This window comes from Solea senegalensis, linkage group LG15 (genome assembly GCF_019176455.1).
Source record: "Solea senegalensis isolate Sse05_10M linkage group LG15, IFAPA_SoseM_1, whole genome shotgun sequence".
In the NCBI taxonomy this organism is placed as follows: domain Eukaryota; kingdom Metazoa; phylum Chordata; class Actinopteri; order Pleuronectiformes; family Soleidae; genus Solea; species Solea senegalensis.
In genome coordinates, this window is record NC_058035.1 from 21,390,404 (window position 1) to 21,409,185 (window position 18,782).

General features: G+C 44.1%; 3 protein-coding genes across 3 annotated transcripts; 1 reads left to right on the top strand and 2 right to left on the bottom strand.

The window, feature by feature from the left end:
- Window positions 1–345: 345 nt before the first annotated feature.
- On the bottom strand, window positions 346–2,677 carry LOC122781836 (potassium voltage-gated channel subfamily G member 3-like). Its single transcript, XM_044045900.1, has 2 exons — window positions 2,103–2,677; window positions 346–2,010 (listed from the first exon to the last, which is right to left on the bottom strand). The coding sequence occupies exons 1-2, from the start codon at window positions 2,675–2,677 to the stop codon at window positions 1,365–1,367; spliced, it is 1,221 nt and encodes a 406-aa protein (XP_043901835.1). The 3' UTR covers window positions 346–1,364.
- Window positions 2,678–5,166: 2,489 nt separating this feature from the next.
- On the bottom strand, window positions 5,167–9,655 carry LOC122781842. Its single transcript, XM_044045904.1, has 5 exons — window positions 9,488–9,655; window positions 6,346–6,496; window positions 5,923–6,263; window positions 5,617–5,845; window positions 5,167–5,524 (listed from the first exon to the last, which is right to left on the bottom strand). The coding sequence occupies exons 1-5, from the start codon at window positions 9,560–9,562 to the stop codon at window positions 5,403–5,405; spliced, it is 918 nt and encodes a 305-aa protein (XP_043901839.1). The 5' UTR covers window positions 9,563–9,655; the 3' UTR covers window positions 5,167–5,402.
- Window positions 9,656–9,702: 47 nt separating this feature from the next.
- Window positions 9,703–13,720, top strand: prkn (parkin RBR E3 ubiquitin protein ligase). The gene is made up of 11 exons (XM_044045899.1): window positions 9,703–9,811; window positions 10,853–11,016; window positions 11,093–11,291; window positions 11,391–11,506; window positions 11,581–11,664; window positions 11,770–11,885; window positions 11,990–12,126; window positions 12,677–12,738; window positions 12,813–13,043; window positions 13,121–13,238; window positions 13,341–13,720. Exons 1-11 carry the CDS (start codon window positions 9,718–9,720, stop codon window positions 13,442–13,444), a joined length of 1,425 nt encoding a protein of 474 aa, XP_043901834.1. The 5' UTR covers window positions 9,703–9,717; the 3' UTR covers window positions 13,445–13,720.
- Window positions 13,721–18,782: the final 5,062 nt, after the last annotated feature.

Here is an 18,782-nt window from a genome sequence, read left to right on the forward strand (position 1 = left end):
GGCTCCGCCCACATCAACATAATAAGTAAACAAATGAAGAAGAAGGAAAGGACAAGCAAGAGAAAAGAGAGAGAACCTTTCTGGTTTGTGAAGGCCACCGTAGTTCTTTCATGTACACTACCGCCCCCTACTGGAATGGAGTGTGAGGTCACGTTGAGATGTTTGATCGTACAAACCCAATAAACGAGGTGGAAAAATACGACAGTAAATGTGGAATATTTCTGCACGTGTGTGTGAACTCTGATGTTTTAGTTCTGTGTATATTTGAAAACTAATAAAACTGAAGTCATTAAAAAGAAGTCAGCAGCAAACACACACCCAACGGGCATCATGGTGAGTCAGATAATCCTCCATAATCCAGCAATATAAAACGGATCATGAAGAGGTTCAGGATTCATTAACACACCCACACACAGGAAGCTCCGCCCTCACTAATATAATAACATCATACACAGTGAACACACACATATATACAACATTTTTTATAACCTTATACATTTAACTTAGTGATATATGAATGACTCTGTGTGTGTGTGTGTGTGTGTGTCATTGTCACTCAGCAGCAGCTCGTCCTTCGATGCTCTGACAAAACAAATGTTCAGACACTTCCATTTCCCGTTAAGTCTGTCGTTGCCTTAGAAACCAGTGGTGTCCACTTACACCGGGGCGGGGTGGGGGGGTGTACGAACTTCAGTGTGATGACACAATGAACTCACTGGCTGACACACACACACACACACACGAGAAGTCATGATGAAATGTATATATAATATAGATAATTATGATTATTAGTTTCTAAAAGCTAAGATGAACCTGAAGGCAACACAAGTAAAGACCTGAGGTCATGACCTTGTATTTCTTGCCTCTGTAGCGAGATTGTTTGGAAAGTTTTGGCCACCTCAGCAACAGCAGCTCATTGGTCAACAGATGGTTGTCACCTGACAGAGTTGTCGGACTGTGGTCGGTTGGCGGAGATGTCGGACTGGGGTCCGTTGGCGGAGTTGGCGGACTGTGGTCGGTTGGCGGAGTTGTCGGACTGGGGTCCGTTGGCGGAGTTGTCGGACTGTGGTCGGTTGGCGGAGTTGGCGGACTGGGGTCCGTTGGCAGAGTTGTCGGTCTGTGGTCGGTTGGCGGAGTTGTCGGACTGTGGTCGGTTGGCGGAGTTGTCGGACTGGGGTCCGTTGGCGGATGTGTCGGACTGTGGTCCGTTGGCGGAGTTGTCGGACTGTGGACGGTTGGCAGAGTTGTCGGTCTGTGGTTGGTGGAACAAAGTCAGCAGATTGACATGACTTGACACAGTTGTCAACTCATCAGTTGATGAAGCCGGTGGACTATGGTCAGTTGATGAAGCCGGTGGACTATGGTCAGTTAATGAAGTCGGCGGACAGGGTGTGACTACAGCGCTCAGAACGCACCTTGAGCTCGTGGTAGCACTGGACAAAGCTGTGGTAGATGAAGGTGATTGGCAGCGCGAGCAACACGATGCCACTGACCACGCAGAGACCGCCCAACACACGTCCCGCTACCGTCACGGGATACATGTCACCGTAGCCCACTGTCGTCATGGAGATGATGACCCACCAGCAGGCAGCAGGAATGCTGGCGTAGTCCTGGTTTCCGTTCTCCAGGTCCAGCCCGTGCTCCAGCAGTTGGGCTAGCGCACTGAATATTGCCATGGCAACACAGATAAAGACCAGCAGCATCACCATCTCGCGGTAGCAGCGCCGCAGCGTCAGGCCAAGTGTCTGCAAGCCCAGGAAGTGACGTGCCAGCTTTATCACCCAGAAGATCCGCATAATGCGCAAGACTCGCAGCGTCACGCCAGCACGCTGCAGCTGGGAGTTTTCCCCCGTCAGGATCGTCACGGTAACAGACACGTAGTATGGCGTGATCACCAACAGGTCTATAATGTTCAGAGGTCGACAGACAAACTCACACTTATCACGGGACACAAGGAAACGGATGATACACTCGGCCGTGAACCAACCAATGCAGACCGCTTCGATGACCCTGCAGGAGAGAGAGGGAACCCAGGACCAATCACAACAAAGCAACTTATCAACGAGCCAACCAGATGCAAGGCATAAACTGACATGTTTTACCTGTGCTGGTCCAGCGTCTCCGCAGACATCCAGTCCGGTAAGGTGCTGGCACACAACATCACCATGGAAACCACCACAAAGATCACCGACACTGAGGCGAGGATCTGTGCTGCCACTGATGACGTGGGTTCCTCAAATGTTCTCCTCATCCTCTCCAGCCAACGGCTCTGGGGCTCGTTAGTGCTCCGTGGCGCCTCCTCCGGGAAGAAGTGGACAAAGCAGTCGGACATGCGGTCGTCGAGGCGGCGCTGGCAGCAGGGCTGCAGGTCGGCGCTCTCCAGGCCCCAGTACAGCATCTCGTTGTAGAACGACAGCTCACACATGTGCGGCACGAAGCGGAGCTTTCCGTGCTGCAGGTACAACATGATGAAGCTGAAAGCCTCCGAGTGCCGGTCGAAGAAAAACTCGTTGCTGTCGCGGTCGTAGTCGTCGCACAGCTCCAGCAGTTCGGTCTCCGACACGCAGCGATGCAGGCGACTGAGTCGACTGAGCGGGAGTCGCTTCATCGTCTCTGACGAGAGCGAAAACCTGCGACCGCCAACATTCAGCGTGCAGCAAGTGTTGCCGAACTTCATCTTCGCTTAAGTCAAAAACTGATCCTGAACTTCATCCAAACTGATCCCAAACTTCGTCTTCTCTTCAGTCAAAAACTGATCGTTGTTGATTGTTTCCGTTGATGATCGGCGCCATCAGGATTTTTCTTTTGTTCGGAATTGTTGAATCAGTTTCTCGATGAAACGTCGTTAAGTGTCGAGTTGTCTTTCAGCGTCTGTGGAACATCAGAGGCTTTGTCTTCATTTCAAACGCCAACTGTTTCCGTTTCATCCTCTCATCGGGAACGTCTGAGAAGAAATAAAAGAAACGACAGTGAAGCTCACACACACACACACACTCACACACGCACACACTTTAAAACTCACCACTAACGAGTCTCAGATGATCGTCTTCACACTGAAACCAGACAACGTGAATCTCATCAGAGTGAAGAGCAGCTTCTCTCCTCTCCTCTTCTCTCTTCTCTTCTCTTCTCTTCTCTCCCTCTCTTCTCTCCTCTTCTCTTCTCTCCTCTTCTTTCCTCACCTCTTCTCTCCTCTTCTTTCCTCTTCTCTCCTCTCCTCTTCTGTGATGTTAAGTTCAGATGAAAACCGGTGAAACAGCACCCTCTGCTGGATCACCTCTGTACTTAACAACAGTGAGTAAAAATGAGTTTCCTCTTCTTCTTCACTCTGTGAGTCACCGTCTGTCACAGTCATGTTCCAGTTGAAGTCTCACCTGCTCTACGATGCTGGCTTTCATTCATTCATTCATTCATTCATTCATTCATTGTCTAGTGCTTTATCCTCCACATGAGGGTCATAGGGAGCTGGAGTCTCTCCCAGCTGACATAGGGTGAAAGGTCACACCCTGGACAGGTCACCTGTTTTTGGACTTTGGGAGGAACCTGGAGAACCCACATACACACCTTAGTCTAGTTAGCAACGATATATGTATCTAAGCTTGTTAGCAAATAGCTATATAGTTAGCAACAATATATGTATCTAAGCTAGTTAGCAACTATGTAGCTATCTAAGCTAGTTAGCAACTATCTAGTAAGCATTTATTTCTCATTAATGTACACTCACAGAAAAAGTGAAATATCACATGGTCATAAGTATTCAGACCCTTTGCTGTGACACTCATATTCAACTCACATGCTGTCCATTTCTTCTGATTGTCCTTGAGATGGTTCTGCTCCTTCATTTGAGTCCAGCTGTGTTTAATTAAACTGATTGGACTTGATTAGGAAAGGCACACACCTGTCTATATAAGACCTTACAGCTCACAGTGCATGTCAGAGCAAATGAGAACCATGAGGTCGAAGGAACTGCCCAAGGAGCTCAGAGACAGAATTGTGGCAAGGCACAGATCAGGCCAAGGTTACAAAAGAATTTCTGCAGCACTCAAGGTTCCTAAGAGCACAGTGGCCTCCATAATCCTTAAATGGAAGACGTTTGGGACGACCAGAACTCTTCCTAGACCTGGCCGTCCAGCTAAACTGAGCAATCGTGGGAGAAGAGCCTTGGTGAGAGAGGTAAAGAAGAACCCAAAGATCACTGTGGCTGAGCTCCAGAGATGCAGTAGGGAGATGGGAGAAAGTTCCACAAAGTCCACTATCACTGCAGCCCTCCACCAGTCGGGGCTTTATGGCAGCGTGGCCCGACGAAAGCCTCTCCTCAGTGCAAGACATATGAAAGCCCCCAGAGAGTTTGCCAAAAAACACATGAAGGACTCCCAGACTATGAGAAATAAGATTCTCTGGTCTGATGAGACCAAGATTGAACTTTTTGGCGTTCTAAGTGGTATGTGTGAAGAAAACCAAGCACTGCTCATCACCTGCACAATACAATCCCAACAGTGAAACATGGTGGTGGCAGCATCATGCTATGGGGGTGTTTTTCAGCTGCAGGGACAGGACGACTGGTTGCAATTGAAGGAAAGATGAATGTGGCCAAGTACAGAGATATCCTGGAAGAAAACCTCTTCCAGAGTGCTCAGGACCTCAGACTGGGCCGAAGGTTCACCTTCCAACAAGACAATGACCCTAAGCACACAGCTAAAATAACGAAGGAGTGGCTTGACCTAAACCCAATTGAGCATCTCTGGAGGGACCTGAAAATGGCCGTCCACCAACGTTCACCATCCAACCTGACAGAACTGGAGAGGATCTGCAAGGAAGACTGGCGGAGGATCCCCAAATCCAGGTGTGAAGAACTTGTTGCATCATTCCCAAGAAGACTCATGGCTGTACTAGCTCAAAAGGAGCTTCTACTCAATACTGAGCAAAGGCTCTGAATATTTAGTGTGTACATTAATGAGAAATAACATGAACTTTTTTGATCTATCTAAGCTAGTGAGTCAACTATGTACCTAAGCTATTTACCAACTAACTAAACTATGAAGAGTAGCTTTTTTTTCTCAGCATATAAGCAACCATCTAGCTAAGCTAGTTAGCCAACTCTAAGCTAGTTAGCAGGTACAGTATGTATGTTTATAATGAAAAGGATCAAAAATAGAAGTGAAGAACTTTCCATTCTCACATCTTTGTAACTTTATTTACAGAACAAACAACAAACAACATGTCTGACACAACAACACAAAAAACATCACAGTATGTCCAGCAGCTGCTGTTACCATGGCAACAGAGCAGCTGAGTGAGCGACATCGCAGCCAGACCTGAGTCTGTGCCTGAACACAGGCCGCGCTCTCATTGGACGATGCGTGTGGTGGTCAGTGAGGTAGGTGTGGTCGTGCCATGGCGAGTCACAGGAAGTGGGCGTCTCGATTGGCTCGGCGGGAGCGGAAACGGATCTCAGAGAGTTTAGAGTTGATGCCAGAGCCGATGACTCCTTTCTTAGCGAGAGGAAACCGAGCCAAGATGGCGTCTGTAGAGGAAAGGGAGCGAGAGAGAGAGAGGGAGAGACACAGTCAGAGTGACAGCAGATTAAAGGGACAGTCTGTAACTGTGTCGACCTACTGAAGATGGCGTTGATCTTGTGCGGGTCAAGCGCGCTCCGCTGTGGGTGGAAGGCGGGCCGGCGACTCCGCCCACCTCTCAGGTTACTGTTCATCAATGTGTTCATGTCAAACACACCCAGCAGCAGTGTCCGAGCCATGGCCGTGGGAGACTGCGCCTGATTGGCCGCCTGCCACGAGCGTAGATCGCAGAGGACGCCGGAGCCCGGATACACCTCCACCTGACTCACCTGGACAGGACAGGTGGATGATGTCATCATCATGATGTCACAGAGGTCAGAGTGATCCAGATTACGCGTGTCCTCACCTGTCCAGGTACGTCTCCAGCCGTGCACTGGCTCTCGGAGCAGCTCCTCCTCAGCTCCTCCATGTCAGTCTGGCTGCAGAGTGGTGCCTCCTCACCCATGTGACTGGCCACGCCCACGTCCCCTCCTCCAGGCTCCTCCTCGTCCCACGACAGCTCGCCGCTGAGCTCCTCCTGCAGCTGCTGCACCTGCGCCTGAGGGCTGAACTCTGCGTCCTGATTGGCTGCCGAGTGGTGCTGATATGGGGCGTAACTGTCGCTCTCGCCTGTTGCCATGGAGACGGGGTGGTGACTGTTGATCTGGCCTAAGGTCTGCCACATGGTAGACAGCAGTGCGGGGATTTCTGGGAGATAAAAACAGAAAGAGGAGTTGACCTGTGCACCTGTTCTGCTCTGTGATTGGCGGCCCGTGGTCACGTGACTCACCGTGGACCAGCATGCTCTTCAGTCTCTGGTTGTCAGCTGACAGCTCGGCTCGCTCTCTCTCCAGCTCTCGGACCCTGGACCTCAGGAAGTGGAGCTCGGAGATGTGTGATGACATCAGAGCTCCTGTCTCACCTGACTCCACCTTCACCACCTGAACCACAGAGGCGATAACACTGTTTACATTCACACTGCACAGGAGTACACGTATATACATGTGTATATGTACATTATACATGTATATACGTGTATATGGACATGTGACCACACTATGCCTCTAATACCATATCTCTCCAGTTTAGCTATCAAGATATCATGGTTGATGGTGTCAAATGCTTTTTATAGATCTATGAATATTTCTGGTCAACAGCATCAGTAATGGTTTCCACAGACTCAGTTAAAGCCGTCGAGTGGTTTCTTCTGAATCCATATTGGCTATCGTATAGCAGATTGTGTTTGTTAATGAAGTAGCCTAGCCTATCGGTAAATAGTTTCTCCAGAATTTTTGACAGTTGTGGTAGTATTGAGACTGGTCTGCAATTGGTAAATTTGTGTATGTCGCCACGTATATACATGTGCATATTTACATTATACATGTATATACGTGTATGTACACATATATACATGCGCATATGTACATTATACACATATATACATGTGCATCCTGTGTTTGTTCTACTATTTCGTTGAAAGAAATATCTGCTGTAAAAAAGCGTCTATTACGCCAGGTTTATTCAAGACATGCGGGGGTGGAGTGGCTCAGTGGTTAAGACCGGTACCCTGTGTGTGAAAGACATCATGGTCGCAGTGGTCGCAAGTTCAACTCCACCCCTGGCTGATTGTACTCAATTCGCTTTGTAAGTCGCTTTGGATAAAAGCGTCTGCTAAATGACATGTAATGTAATGTCATGCTTGAGCATGACATACACATGTTGCATGAGTTCAACTCATTGAGTTACATCACTTCATTCCAAATTCCAATGATCACAGAATTTGACAGACAGAAAAAACAACAGAGCTGGTGGTGCCTGAAACGTTTGCACAGTACTGTACATGTGTATATGTACAGTTAGGCCCAGAAATATTTGGACAGTGACACACGTTTTGTTATTTTAGCTGTTTACGAAAACATATTCAGGATACAATTATATAATATAATAATATCATATGGGCTTAAAGTGCAGACTCTCAGCTGTAAATTGAGATTATTCACATCCAAATTGGAGCAAGGGTTTAGGAATTACAGCTCTTTAATACGTAGCCGCCTCTTTTTCAAGGGCAAAAAAAAACAAAACAATAACAATGGGCTCTTCCCTCGTTAACCTGTCATCAATTAAGCAGTTAAAAGGTCTGGAGTTGATTCCAGGTGTGGCGTTTGCATTTGGAAGCTGTTGCTGTGAACACACAACATGCGGTCAAAGGAGCGCTCAATGGAGGTGAAACAGAACATCCTGAGGTTGAAAAAAGGAAGAAATCCATCAGAGAGTTAGCAGAAATGTTAGGAGTGGCCAAATCAACAGTTTGGTACATTCTGAGAAAAAAAGAGTGCACTTGTGAGCTTGGGAACTCAAAAAGGCCTGGACGTCCACGGAAGACAACAGTGGTCGATGATCGCAGAATCCTTTCCATGGTGAAGAAAAACCCCTTCACAACATTCTTCAAGTGAAGAACACTCTCCAGGAAGTAGGTGTATCAGTATCTAAGTCGACCATAAAGAGAGGACTTCATGAGAGGAAATACAAAGGATTCACCACAAGGTGCAAACCATTAATCAGCCTCAAAAATAGAAAGGCCAGAATTGACTTTGCCAAAAAACACCTGAAGAAGCCAGCCCAGTTCTGGAACAGCGTTCTTTGGACAGATGAGACTAACATCATGTACCAGAATGATGGGAAGAAGAAAGTTTGGAGAAGAATTGGAACAGCTCATGATCCAAAGCACACCACAGGCAGTGTGATGGCATGGGCATGCATGGCCTCCAATGTGTTTATTGATGATGTGACAAAAGACAGAAGCAGCCGCATGTATTCTGAAGTGTATAGGGATATACTTTCTGCTCACATTCAACCAAATGCAGCAAAGTTGATCGGACGGCGCTTCACAGTACAGATGGACAATGATCCAAAACATACTGCAAGAGCAACCCAGGAAGCAAAGAAGTGGAATATTCTGCATGAAATGCATGCTCAACCCAATCGAGCATGCATTTCACTTGCTCAAGACAAAACTTAAGGCAGAAAGACCCACAAACAAGCAACAACTGAAGACAGTGGCAGTAAAGGTCTGGCAAAGCTTCACAAAGGAGGAAACCCAGCATTTGGTGATTTCCATGGGTTCCAGACTTCAGGCAGTCATTGCCTGCAAAGGATTCTCAACAAAATATTGAAAAGTAACATTTTTTTTATTTGTCCAATTACTTTTGAGCCCCTGAAATGAGGAGCGTTTGTATAAAAATAGCTACAGTTCCTACATGTTTAATCATATATTTTTGTTCAACCCCTTGAATTAAACCTTAAAGTCTGCACTTCCAATTCCGTTGTAGTTGTTTCATTTCAAATCCAATGTGGTGGCAAGCAGAGCCCAAATCATGAAGATTGTGTCACTGTCCAAATATTTCTGGGCCTAACTGTAAGTGTGTGTGTGTGTGTGTGTGTGTGTGTACGAATTTCCAGAAAAAGGAGGGAAAATTTAAGTTAAGTTTAATTAAGTAAAAGAAAATCAGATATCATGCACAAATACATATACGTATATATGTATGTATGTATGGATATATATATATATACATATACATATATGTGTATATGTATATATATATATATACATATGTATACATACTTTTATTTTTTATTTTATTTATTTATATTTTACTTCTTCGTCAGATTTTCTCCCACAGGACATGAATTAAAGGCGCAGATCAAAGTCAGAAGCGCGAGACGCTCGTTAGTGAATGTAAACAAACACAGGCGGATATTTCCCGGGTAAAATCTCGTGTTCATGAACAATAATAATAATAATAATAATGATAATAGTAATGCCCTTCGTGAGATTTATGAGAAATTCATATTTTAGACATAAACAGAATGTACATTATTCATGTTTGTATTTATGTCGCCCTGCAGACGCTGTAAAACCCGCTTCCTCTCACCGTTGGTCCGGTGCCGGTGGCGGTGCCGCCGTGAGTCCGCTGGTGCAGGACACAGTTTTCTTGGCCGTCCGTCATCTGGACTCAAAGCGGGACTCGAATAATCCGACACTGAAAACACACACACAAAGAAAAAAACCCAAGTTTATTTAAATTCATAAAAAATATCTACTTCCGGTGCAGCACTGTGACGTCATTCCTCCGCGACCGCGCTGTAGTTCTAAACTTTCAAAATGACAGCGCACTACGGGGACTACCCTACCCAGAGTGCACCGCGGCTCACAGACCGTCAACACACGGAGACTGAAGGACGAAACATGGTGATCGGTGAGTTCTGCTTCATTTTACTGTGGTTCTGCAGTAGTTATGTGGTTCTGCAGTGGTTCTGTGGTTCTGCTGTAGATCTGTGGTCCTACTGCAGTTCTACTGTTGTTCTGTGGTTCTACTGTGGGTTAATGGTTCTTCTGCAGTTTTACTGTAGTTCTACTGTGGTTCTACTGCAGTTTTACTGTAGTTCTACTATGGTTCTACTGCAGTTCTTCTGTAGTACTACTCTGGTTCTACTGTAGTTCTTCTGTAGATCTACTGTAGTTCTACTGTGGTTCTACTGCAGTTCTTCTGTAGTTCTACTGTGGTTCTACTGCAGTTCTACTGCAGTTCTACTGCAGTTCTACTGCAGTTCTACTGTTGTTCTGTGGTTCTACTGTGGGTTAATGGTTCTTCTGTAGTTTTACTGTAGTTCTACTGTGGTTCTACTGCAGTTCTTCTGAAGTTCAACTGTAGTTCTACCGTTGTTCTGTGTAGTTCTTACTCTGGTTCTACTGTTCTCTGTAGATCTACTGTAGTTTCTGTGGTTCTCTGCAGTTCTTAGTAGTTCTACTGTGGTTCTACTGCAGTTCTACTGTTGTTCTGTGGTTCTACTGTGGGTTAATGGTTCTTCTGTAGTTTTACTGTAGTTCTTCTGTGGTTCTACTGCAGTTTTTCTGTAGTACTACTCTGGTTCTACTGTAGTTCTTCTGTAGATCTACTGTAGTTCTACTGTGGTTCTACTGCAGTTCTTCTGTAGTTCTACTGTGGTTCTACTGCAGTTCTACTGCAGTTCTACTGCAGTTCTACTGCAGTTCTACTGTTGTTCTGTGGTTCTACTGTGGGTTAATGGTTCTTCTGTAGTTTTACTGTAGTTCTACTGTGGTTCTACTGCAGTTCTTCTGAAGTTCAACTGTAGTTCTACCGTTGTTCTCATGTAGTTCTACTGTAGTTCTACCGTTGTTCTCATGTAGTTTTACTGTAGTTCTTCTCTGGTTCTGCTGTGGTTCTGCTGTGGTTCTACTGTGGTTTCTCCTGACCTGACCTGACCTCTGACCTCAGTGTTTGTGCGCTTTGACCTGGGCCCTCCCGTGGCGGTGGAGCTGCAGGAGGAGGCGAGCGTGGCGGAGCTGAAGGACGCAGTGGCGAGTCGTCACGGCGTCCATCCAGACACGCTGCGGGTTCTGTTCGCTGGGAGAGAGCTGAGGTCGGAGGTCACACTGCAGGTGAGGTCAGAGTTCAGAGGGAGTGCGCAGAGCAGAGGAGAAACAACATGAGTAAACAATTCACTCTTCCTCTCAGGGTTGTGACCTCCCTGACCAGAGCACCATCCATGTCATCCGTCCTTCTTCAGCCTCCTCCTCCTCCTCTCAGCAGCTCCCCCTGCAGGAGTCGAAGAGTCTGACCAGAGTGGACCTCAGCTTCTCCCGCCTCCCCTCCACAAGAGAGGAAGAGACAAGGGAGGAGACAGCAGAGGAGACACAGGCTGGAGGTCAAAAAGGTCATAGTGTGTGCACTTGAGTATTCTCCTGTGTGTAGCTGCAGTACTTTCTTTGTGCCCGTACTGACTGTGTGTGCTTGTGTATACTTGTGTGTACAGGTGTGCGTACCTGCAGTACTTTCTTTGTGTACTGTAAGACATGCAGATCAGTGGAACCAGGAAAACTGAGAGTTCGCTGCAGTAAATGTAAAGAGACGACAATCACACTGAGCAGAGTGAGTACAAGTACACAACACAGTACTAACACTGCAAATACAGTGATGCTGAAGACCATGTCTCTGTGTGTCAGGATCCATCCTGCTGGGACGACGTCCTCCTCCCTGGTCGTATCCATGGCATGTGTCAATCAGACGGTTGTGATGGCAACGAAGCTGTAAGAGAACACAGTTGCTTGTTTACTGTTAATGTTTACTTCCTGTTGATAGAGTTTGTAACATTTGACACCCGTGACATTTGACACCTGTGTGTGTGTGTACAGGAGTTCTTCATGAAGTGTGCGTCTCATCCGACCTCAGACGATGACCCCTCTGTGGCCCTTGACCTCATCATGACTAACACCAGAGACGTGCCTTGCATCGCTTGCACTGACATCATGTAACACACACACACACACACACACACACACACACATACATACATACACACACAATGATCAAATTTGAATATAATGTCACTTTGTCTATGTCTTTGTGTCTTAGGGACATTGTCTTGGTCTTCCAGTGTCCCGAGCGTCATGTAATCTGTCTCGACTGTTTCCGACGTTACTGTGAGACTCGACTGAACGAGCGACAATTTGTTCATCACCGTGACATCGGATACTCTCTGCCCTGCACTGGTTAGCTTTTAGCTACACCTGACCATGCTAGTAATATTTTAGCAACACCCGACCATGCAAATCACATGTTAGCTAATAATATGCTAGCATGGGCTATACCTAGCCATGCTAATCACATGTTAGCTACACCTGACCATGCTAATCACATGGTAGCTACACCTGCCCATGCTAATAATATGTTAGCAACACCCGACCATGCTAATCACATGTTAGCTTCACCCAACCATGCTAATCACATGTTAGCTACACCCGACCATGCTAATCACATGTTAGCTACACCTGACCATACTAATAATATGTTAGCTATACCTATCCATGCTAATCACATGTTAGCTATACCCAGCCATGCTAATCAATGTTAGCTACAGACCACCATGCTAATCACATGTTAGCTACACCTGACCATGCTAATAATATGTTAGCTATACCTATACATGCTAATCACATGTTAGCTACACCTGCTAATCACATTTTCATGTTGTTGGTTGACCTCAGTGAGATTTTATTTATTAACGTGTGTGTGTGTATGTGTCTGTGTGTGTGTGTGTAGCTGGCTGCTTGGATTCTCTCATTAAAGAAATTCATCACTTTAGAGTTTTGGGCAACGAACAGGTAAATGTTTAATTTTTACCCACAATGCACCTGAGACACACAGACGTTTTCACCCCCCTCTCTCACTCGCTCAGTATGGGCGGTACCTACAGTATGGCGCTGAGGAGTGCCTGCTGACGATTGGAGGGCTGATGTGTCCATCACCTGGCTGTGGGGCGGGGCTTGTGCCTGCTGATGACAGCAGAAGGGTGGAGTGTGACCAACGCGCCGGCTGCGGCTTCGTCTTCTGCAGAAACTGCAGGGGGGCCTACCACCAGGGGGCGTGTCAGACACAAACTGCCCAGCCCACGAATGACGCCTCGCAGGTACGTTTCATGAGGTCACATGACTGAACATGGTGAGAGTCTGTGCTCCCCCCCGGCTGTCCTCCTCTCGTCTCCAGGGCTTTGTGGTGGACGAGGAGGCGTGTCTTCGCGGGAGGTGGGACCAAGAGTCGCTGCTCTTCATCCGGGAGTCGACCAAACGCTGTCCTCAGTGTTCAGTCCCTGTGGAGCGCAACGGTAAACGACAAGGCCCGAGTTCACTCACTCATTAACTCACTCACTGATGACTCATCATTTTTGTTAACGGTGTGGTCACGTGAACTGTGTCTCCCCCTGCAGGCGGCTGCATGCACATGCAGTGTCCTCTGTGCAGAGCTGAGTGGTGCTGGATCTGTGGAGTCGCCTGGAACACTGAGTGTCTTGGACAACACTGGTTTGGATAGAGACACTGAGGACAGACAGAGACACTGAAGACACTAGTTCTCTGGATAGGATCTGTGTGCACATATATTTATATATCCTAGCTCTGCTGCAAAGGATCATGGGAAAAATTGTGTTGTTTAATTGAACTGCTCATGTTTTTACTTTATGGAAGAATCAGGGATTAATAGTGATCATATTGACTGTAGAATCTGTGTTTTGTTCTCTCAATATTCATGATTTTGTTTGTTGTTGTCGCGTCAAAATAAATAAAATCTGAATAAAGTATATTATATATTATTTTTGTTGTTGTAATTTTAATGTTTTAAAAAATGTATGTTTAATAATAATGTGTTTTCTTACAGAGAAGATATTATTCGTCATCATCACCAGCAATGTACGGTAGAGGATAAGGGCCAAAAACTAAACATTTATAAAATTGCATATTTTTTCCCAAAAAGTCTTCACAACCGGACAGAGCTAAAACAAATACACAAGACTTTCTAGACAATTCCAACAAAAAGAGCAATCAACATCAATTTGTTGCATTGAGGGAGAGACTGGAGGCGGAAGCGGATGCGACGGACTGAGTTGGAGGGAAAAATTGAAGAAGCTACACGTTTTTTTTGTTTTTTTCTTATTTTGTTTGTTTCTGCAGTATCTTGAGTGTTTTTTGGCAGTTGGTATAAACTGGTGTGTGTGACTGGATCGAGATGGCAAGACAGGGGGATGAAGATGAGGATGAACGAGAGAACGAGGACAGGGTCAAAACAAACGGAGGAAATAAATCAAGGCAATAAAAGAGGGTGGAGAGAAGACAGTTCAGAGCGACGATTTAATCTTAAAAAAGTAGCAAGGGAAGAATTCAAACTGATTCTAAAATTTAAAAAGGAAGATGAGCACATCAGTTTAAGCCCAATCGTGCTGTCACAGGAATTAAAAAAAGAAGGTAGGGGAAGTGGAAATGGCTAAAATCCTGAGAGACGGAAACTTGTTAGTAATCTGTAAAACAGAAGAGCAGAAAAATAAAGCATTACATATCGAAAATATTTGCAAAAAAAGGATATGTGAAAGAAGGGTACTCGGAGAGAACCGGGTGTTATAACGGGCATTCCTGTTGACGAAGAATCTCAAACGGAGCATTAATGCAGTTGAGATAGACAGGATTCAAAGATTGCTTAGAAACGTAAATGGAGAGCGGATTAACAGCATGTCTGCTATTAGAGTTTCAGGCATCCACACTTCCTGCATGAGTTTTCTGGTCAGACTCTATATTCCTCCCCCACTTCCATGTTACAGATGTCAGAGATGTGGTCACATTGCAGCGGTGTGTCAAGGAAAGCAGAGGTGTCCCAAATGTGGAGGTGAACATATATATGTATATATATATATACACATATATACATATATGTATATATGTATATAATATACATATATATTCATATATGTATATATATGTATATAATATACATATATATACATATATTCATATATGTATATATATGAATATATATGTATATAATATACATATATATAGCAATTGAAGTATGGACAAGAACAGGAAACATAAGAGTGGTAAATTCTTACAATCCATGTAAGAAACTTTCAGTAGAAGCAATGGACGAATTTAATGCATGCATTGAGGGGAAAATTATATGTTGTGGAGATTTTAATGCGCATAGTACACGGTGGGGTAGTAAAAATGATGATAATGGGATAGTGATTGAAGAGATAATGGAGGGGAAAAACCTGGTATATGTAAATGATAGAAGAAGCACAAGAATGAATATTAGATCAGGCACAGAGTCAGCGTTAGATCTTACACTGGTGTCAGACTCTCTAGCAGCTGTTTGTTCATGGGACATGATCAGAGAAACAACTACAGGAAGCGATCAGAGAAACAACTACAGGAAGCGATCAGAGAAACAACTACAGGAAGTGATCAGAGAAACAAATACAGGAAGTGATCAGAGAAACAACTACAGGAAGTGATCAAACAACTATAGGAAGTGATCAGAGAAACAACAACAGGAAGTGATCAGAGAAACAACTACAGGAAGTGATCAGGAGAAAACAACTACAGGAAGTGGAAACAACTACAGGAAGTGATCAGGAGAAACAACTACTGATCAAAGCGATCAGAGAAACAACTACAGGAAGATCAGTGAAACAACCAGGAAGTGATCAGAGAAACAACTACACATCATCAGAGGGAAATGATCAGAGAAACAACTACAGGAAGCGATCAGAGAAACAACTACAGGAAGCTCAGAGAAACAACTATCAGTGAAACAACTACAGGAAGTGATCAGGAAAACAACTACAGGAAGGAGAGAAACAACTACAGGAGAGTGAAGTGATCAGAAACAACTACAGGAAGTATCAGAGAAACAACTACAGGAAGCTTATCAGAGAAACAACACGGAAGATCAGAGAAACAACTACATCAGAAACAACAACAGGAAGGCAGAAACAAACAGGAAGGAACAACAGAGAGAAACAACTACAGGAAGTGATCAGAGAAACAACTACAGGAAGTGATCAGAGAAAGCAGGAAATCAGGAGCAGGAAGTGATCAGAGAAACAACTACAGGAAGTGATCAGAGAAACAACTACAGGAAGCGATCAGAGAAACAACTACAGGAAGCGATCAGAGAAACAACTACAGGAAGTGATCATTACCCCATAGAGACGAAAATAGGGATTGGCTTTGAGAAAGGAGATATGGACAGGAGTCAGAGATGGTCTTTTAAAAAAGCAGACTGGAAAAAACTTAAATATATTTCTAATAAAGAAATGCAAGAAATACATGTTAGCAGAAGTGTGGATGAGTTAAATGAGTCTGTGTGTAAAACTATTGTAGAGGCAGCAAATCATACAATTAAAAAGAAGGAAGGAAAGAATAAAATGAGAATTGTACCTTGGTGGTCAGAGGAATGTGATAAATTTATTAAAGATAGAAATAAGACTTTCAAAAAATTGAAAAAAAAACATAACTTTAAAATCTTATTGATTATAAAAGGATGCAAGCAACTGTGAGAAGAACCATAAAAAATGCAAAGAAAGAACATTGGAGATTATTTTATAACTCAGTTGGAAACAAGAATCGATCAAATGTGGAAAATGATGAAAAGAATGAATGGGATTAAGGCAGAATACGGATATTCAGATTAAATTGAAGATGAAATTACAGCAACTACGAATGAAGAGAAAGCAGAAATGTGAGCAAAGACATTTGTTAAAGTACACAGCTCAGACAATATTTGTGAAGAAGGGAAAAGAGGGAGACAAAATACAATAGCAGAAAATAAAGATTAAAGATTATAAATGATTTATTAAACAAGGCTTTTACAATGACAGAATTAAACAGATCTCCAGTCAGCACCAGGTAAAGATCAAATTTGTTATATAATGATTAATAATCTTAGTGAGCCATCAAAAAGGAAATGATTAGAACTATATAATCAAGTCTGGGAGAGTGGGAAATGTCCACATAGCTGGAAGGAAGCTGTTATAATACCGACACCTAAACCAGGAAAGAATAAAACTAACCCTGACAACTATAGGCCAATCGCCCTAACATCCAACATCTGTAAAATAATGGAAACAATGATAAATGAAAGATTAATTTATTATATAGAAAGTAAAGGTTATAGAACTAAATACCAGAGTGGCTTTAGGAAAGGAAGATGTACTATCTGCTACATGACATTAGAAAAGCACAAATAAACAAAGAGAGTGTAGTGGCTGTTTTTATGATATGATATGATGTGGGGAGAGCGACTTTTAATTCAACTGTCAAGGGAAGAATCTATAAGTGGATTAAGGATTTTTTGAGAGGAAGAACAATACAGGTTAGAGTAGGGGAAACACTTTCAAGGAAGTATGTGGTAGAGAACGGAACACCTCAGGGAAGCATAATAAGTCCGCTATTGTTCTCCATCATGATAAATGACATTTATAATGAAATAGAAAAGGATTCTGGATGTTCTTTATTCACAGATGATGGGGCAATTTGGAAGAGGAGAAGAAACATAGATTTCATTGTAAAAAAAAAAGTACAAGGGGATATTATGAAAATAAAAGAATGGGCATATAAATGTGGATTCAAATTCTCAGTTAATAAAACAAAGACTACGATATTTACAAATAAAAGAATAGAAGATAGAGTAAAACTGAAACTATACAATCAGGAGTTGGAGAGAGTGAAATTCTTTAAACTATTAGGGATATGGTTTGATGAGAAAGTTACATATTCAAGAATTAATGGACAAGTGTAAGAAATATTGAATATAAAGAGATGTTTAGTTGGTAGGGAATGAGGAGCAGATAGGAATTCTTTAAGGGGCATGTATCATAGATTACTAATTCAGTGCTAGATTATGGCTGTGTGGTGTATGGATCCGCAGCAAGCACACATCTCACTAAACTGGATCGACTACAGTATCAGGCCCTAAGGTTATGCAGGATACAGAACTCATTGAACTACTGGACCAGACTTCTTCTTCTTTTCCTTTGGGCTGCTCCCTTCAGGGGTCACCACAGTGAATCAACCTCCTTCATCTCACCCTGTTCTCTGTATCCCCCTCTCTCACACCAACTAACTTCATGTCCTCTTTCACTACATCCATAAACCTTCTCTTTGGTCTTCCTCTAGACCTCCTGCCTGGCAGTTCCAACCCCAGCATCCTTCTACCAATATACTCACTATCCTTCCTCTGTATGTCCAGATTTTTACTGGCTGATCCTTTCAGCTCAAATACGGTGGGTACAACTCGACTGTCTTTCTGAAGGTTTATTCCACATACACAGTTAAACAGCAGTTAGACAGCAGTCCGTTAGGTTGTAAAACCAACAAGTCGTACAGGTTCTGATGATAGATAGATTTACAAAGGCATATACGAAGATTGATACATAACAAAAATTGACTTTGACAATGCACCTTAAAGGGTGGTGGAGGGGGACGAGCAACAGGGTAAGTCAGATACTCGAACCCTCGAGTGTCCCTGCTAGGTCCAGCACGGCCAAGCAGAAGTGAGTTGGCAGTGATGAATTCTACGGTCTCATCTTGTACCTGGACTCTTGCGCCGATTGGTCTCTCGTCTGCCAGGTAGAGGAGAGTCCGGAACTCCACTGCTGTCAGGTTACTTTCCACCCCAATGTTGCTCAATGCTCTCTTGAGTGTACGGACTGCTGCTTCAGCTGCTCCATTTTGGTGGGGAGAGTCTGCTGGGTGAAACACCCATGACCAGTCAGTCCCAGTGGCGGTTGCTTTCTTCTGATTTTGATCCTTGTCAATGTTGTTTAGAAATTCGTAGAGTTCCTTTAAAACTGGCTTGGTGTCCATGAAGTTGGTCCCTT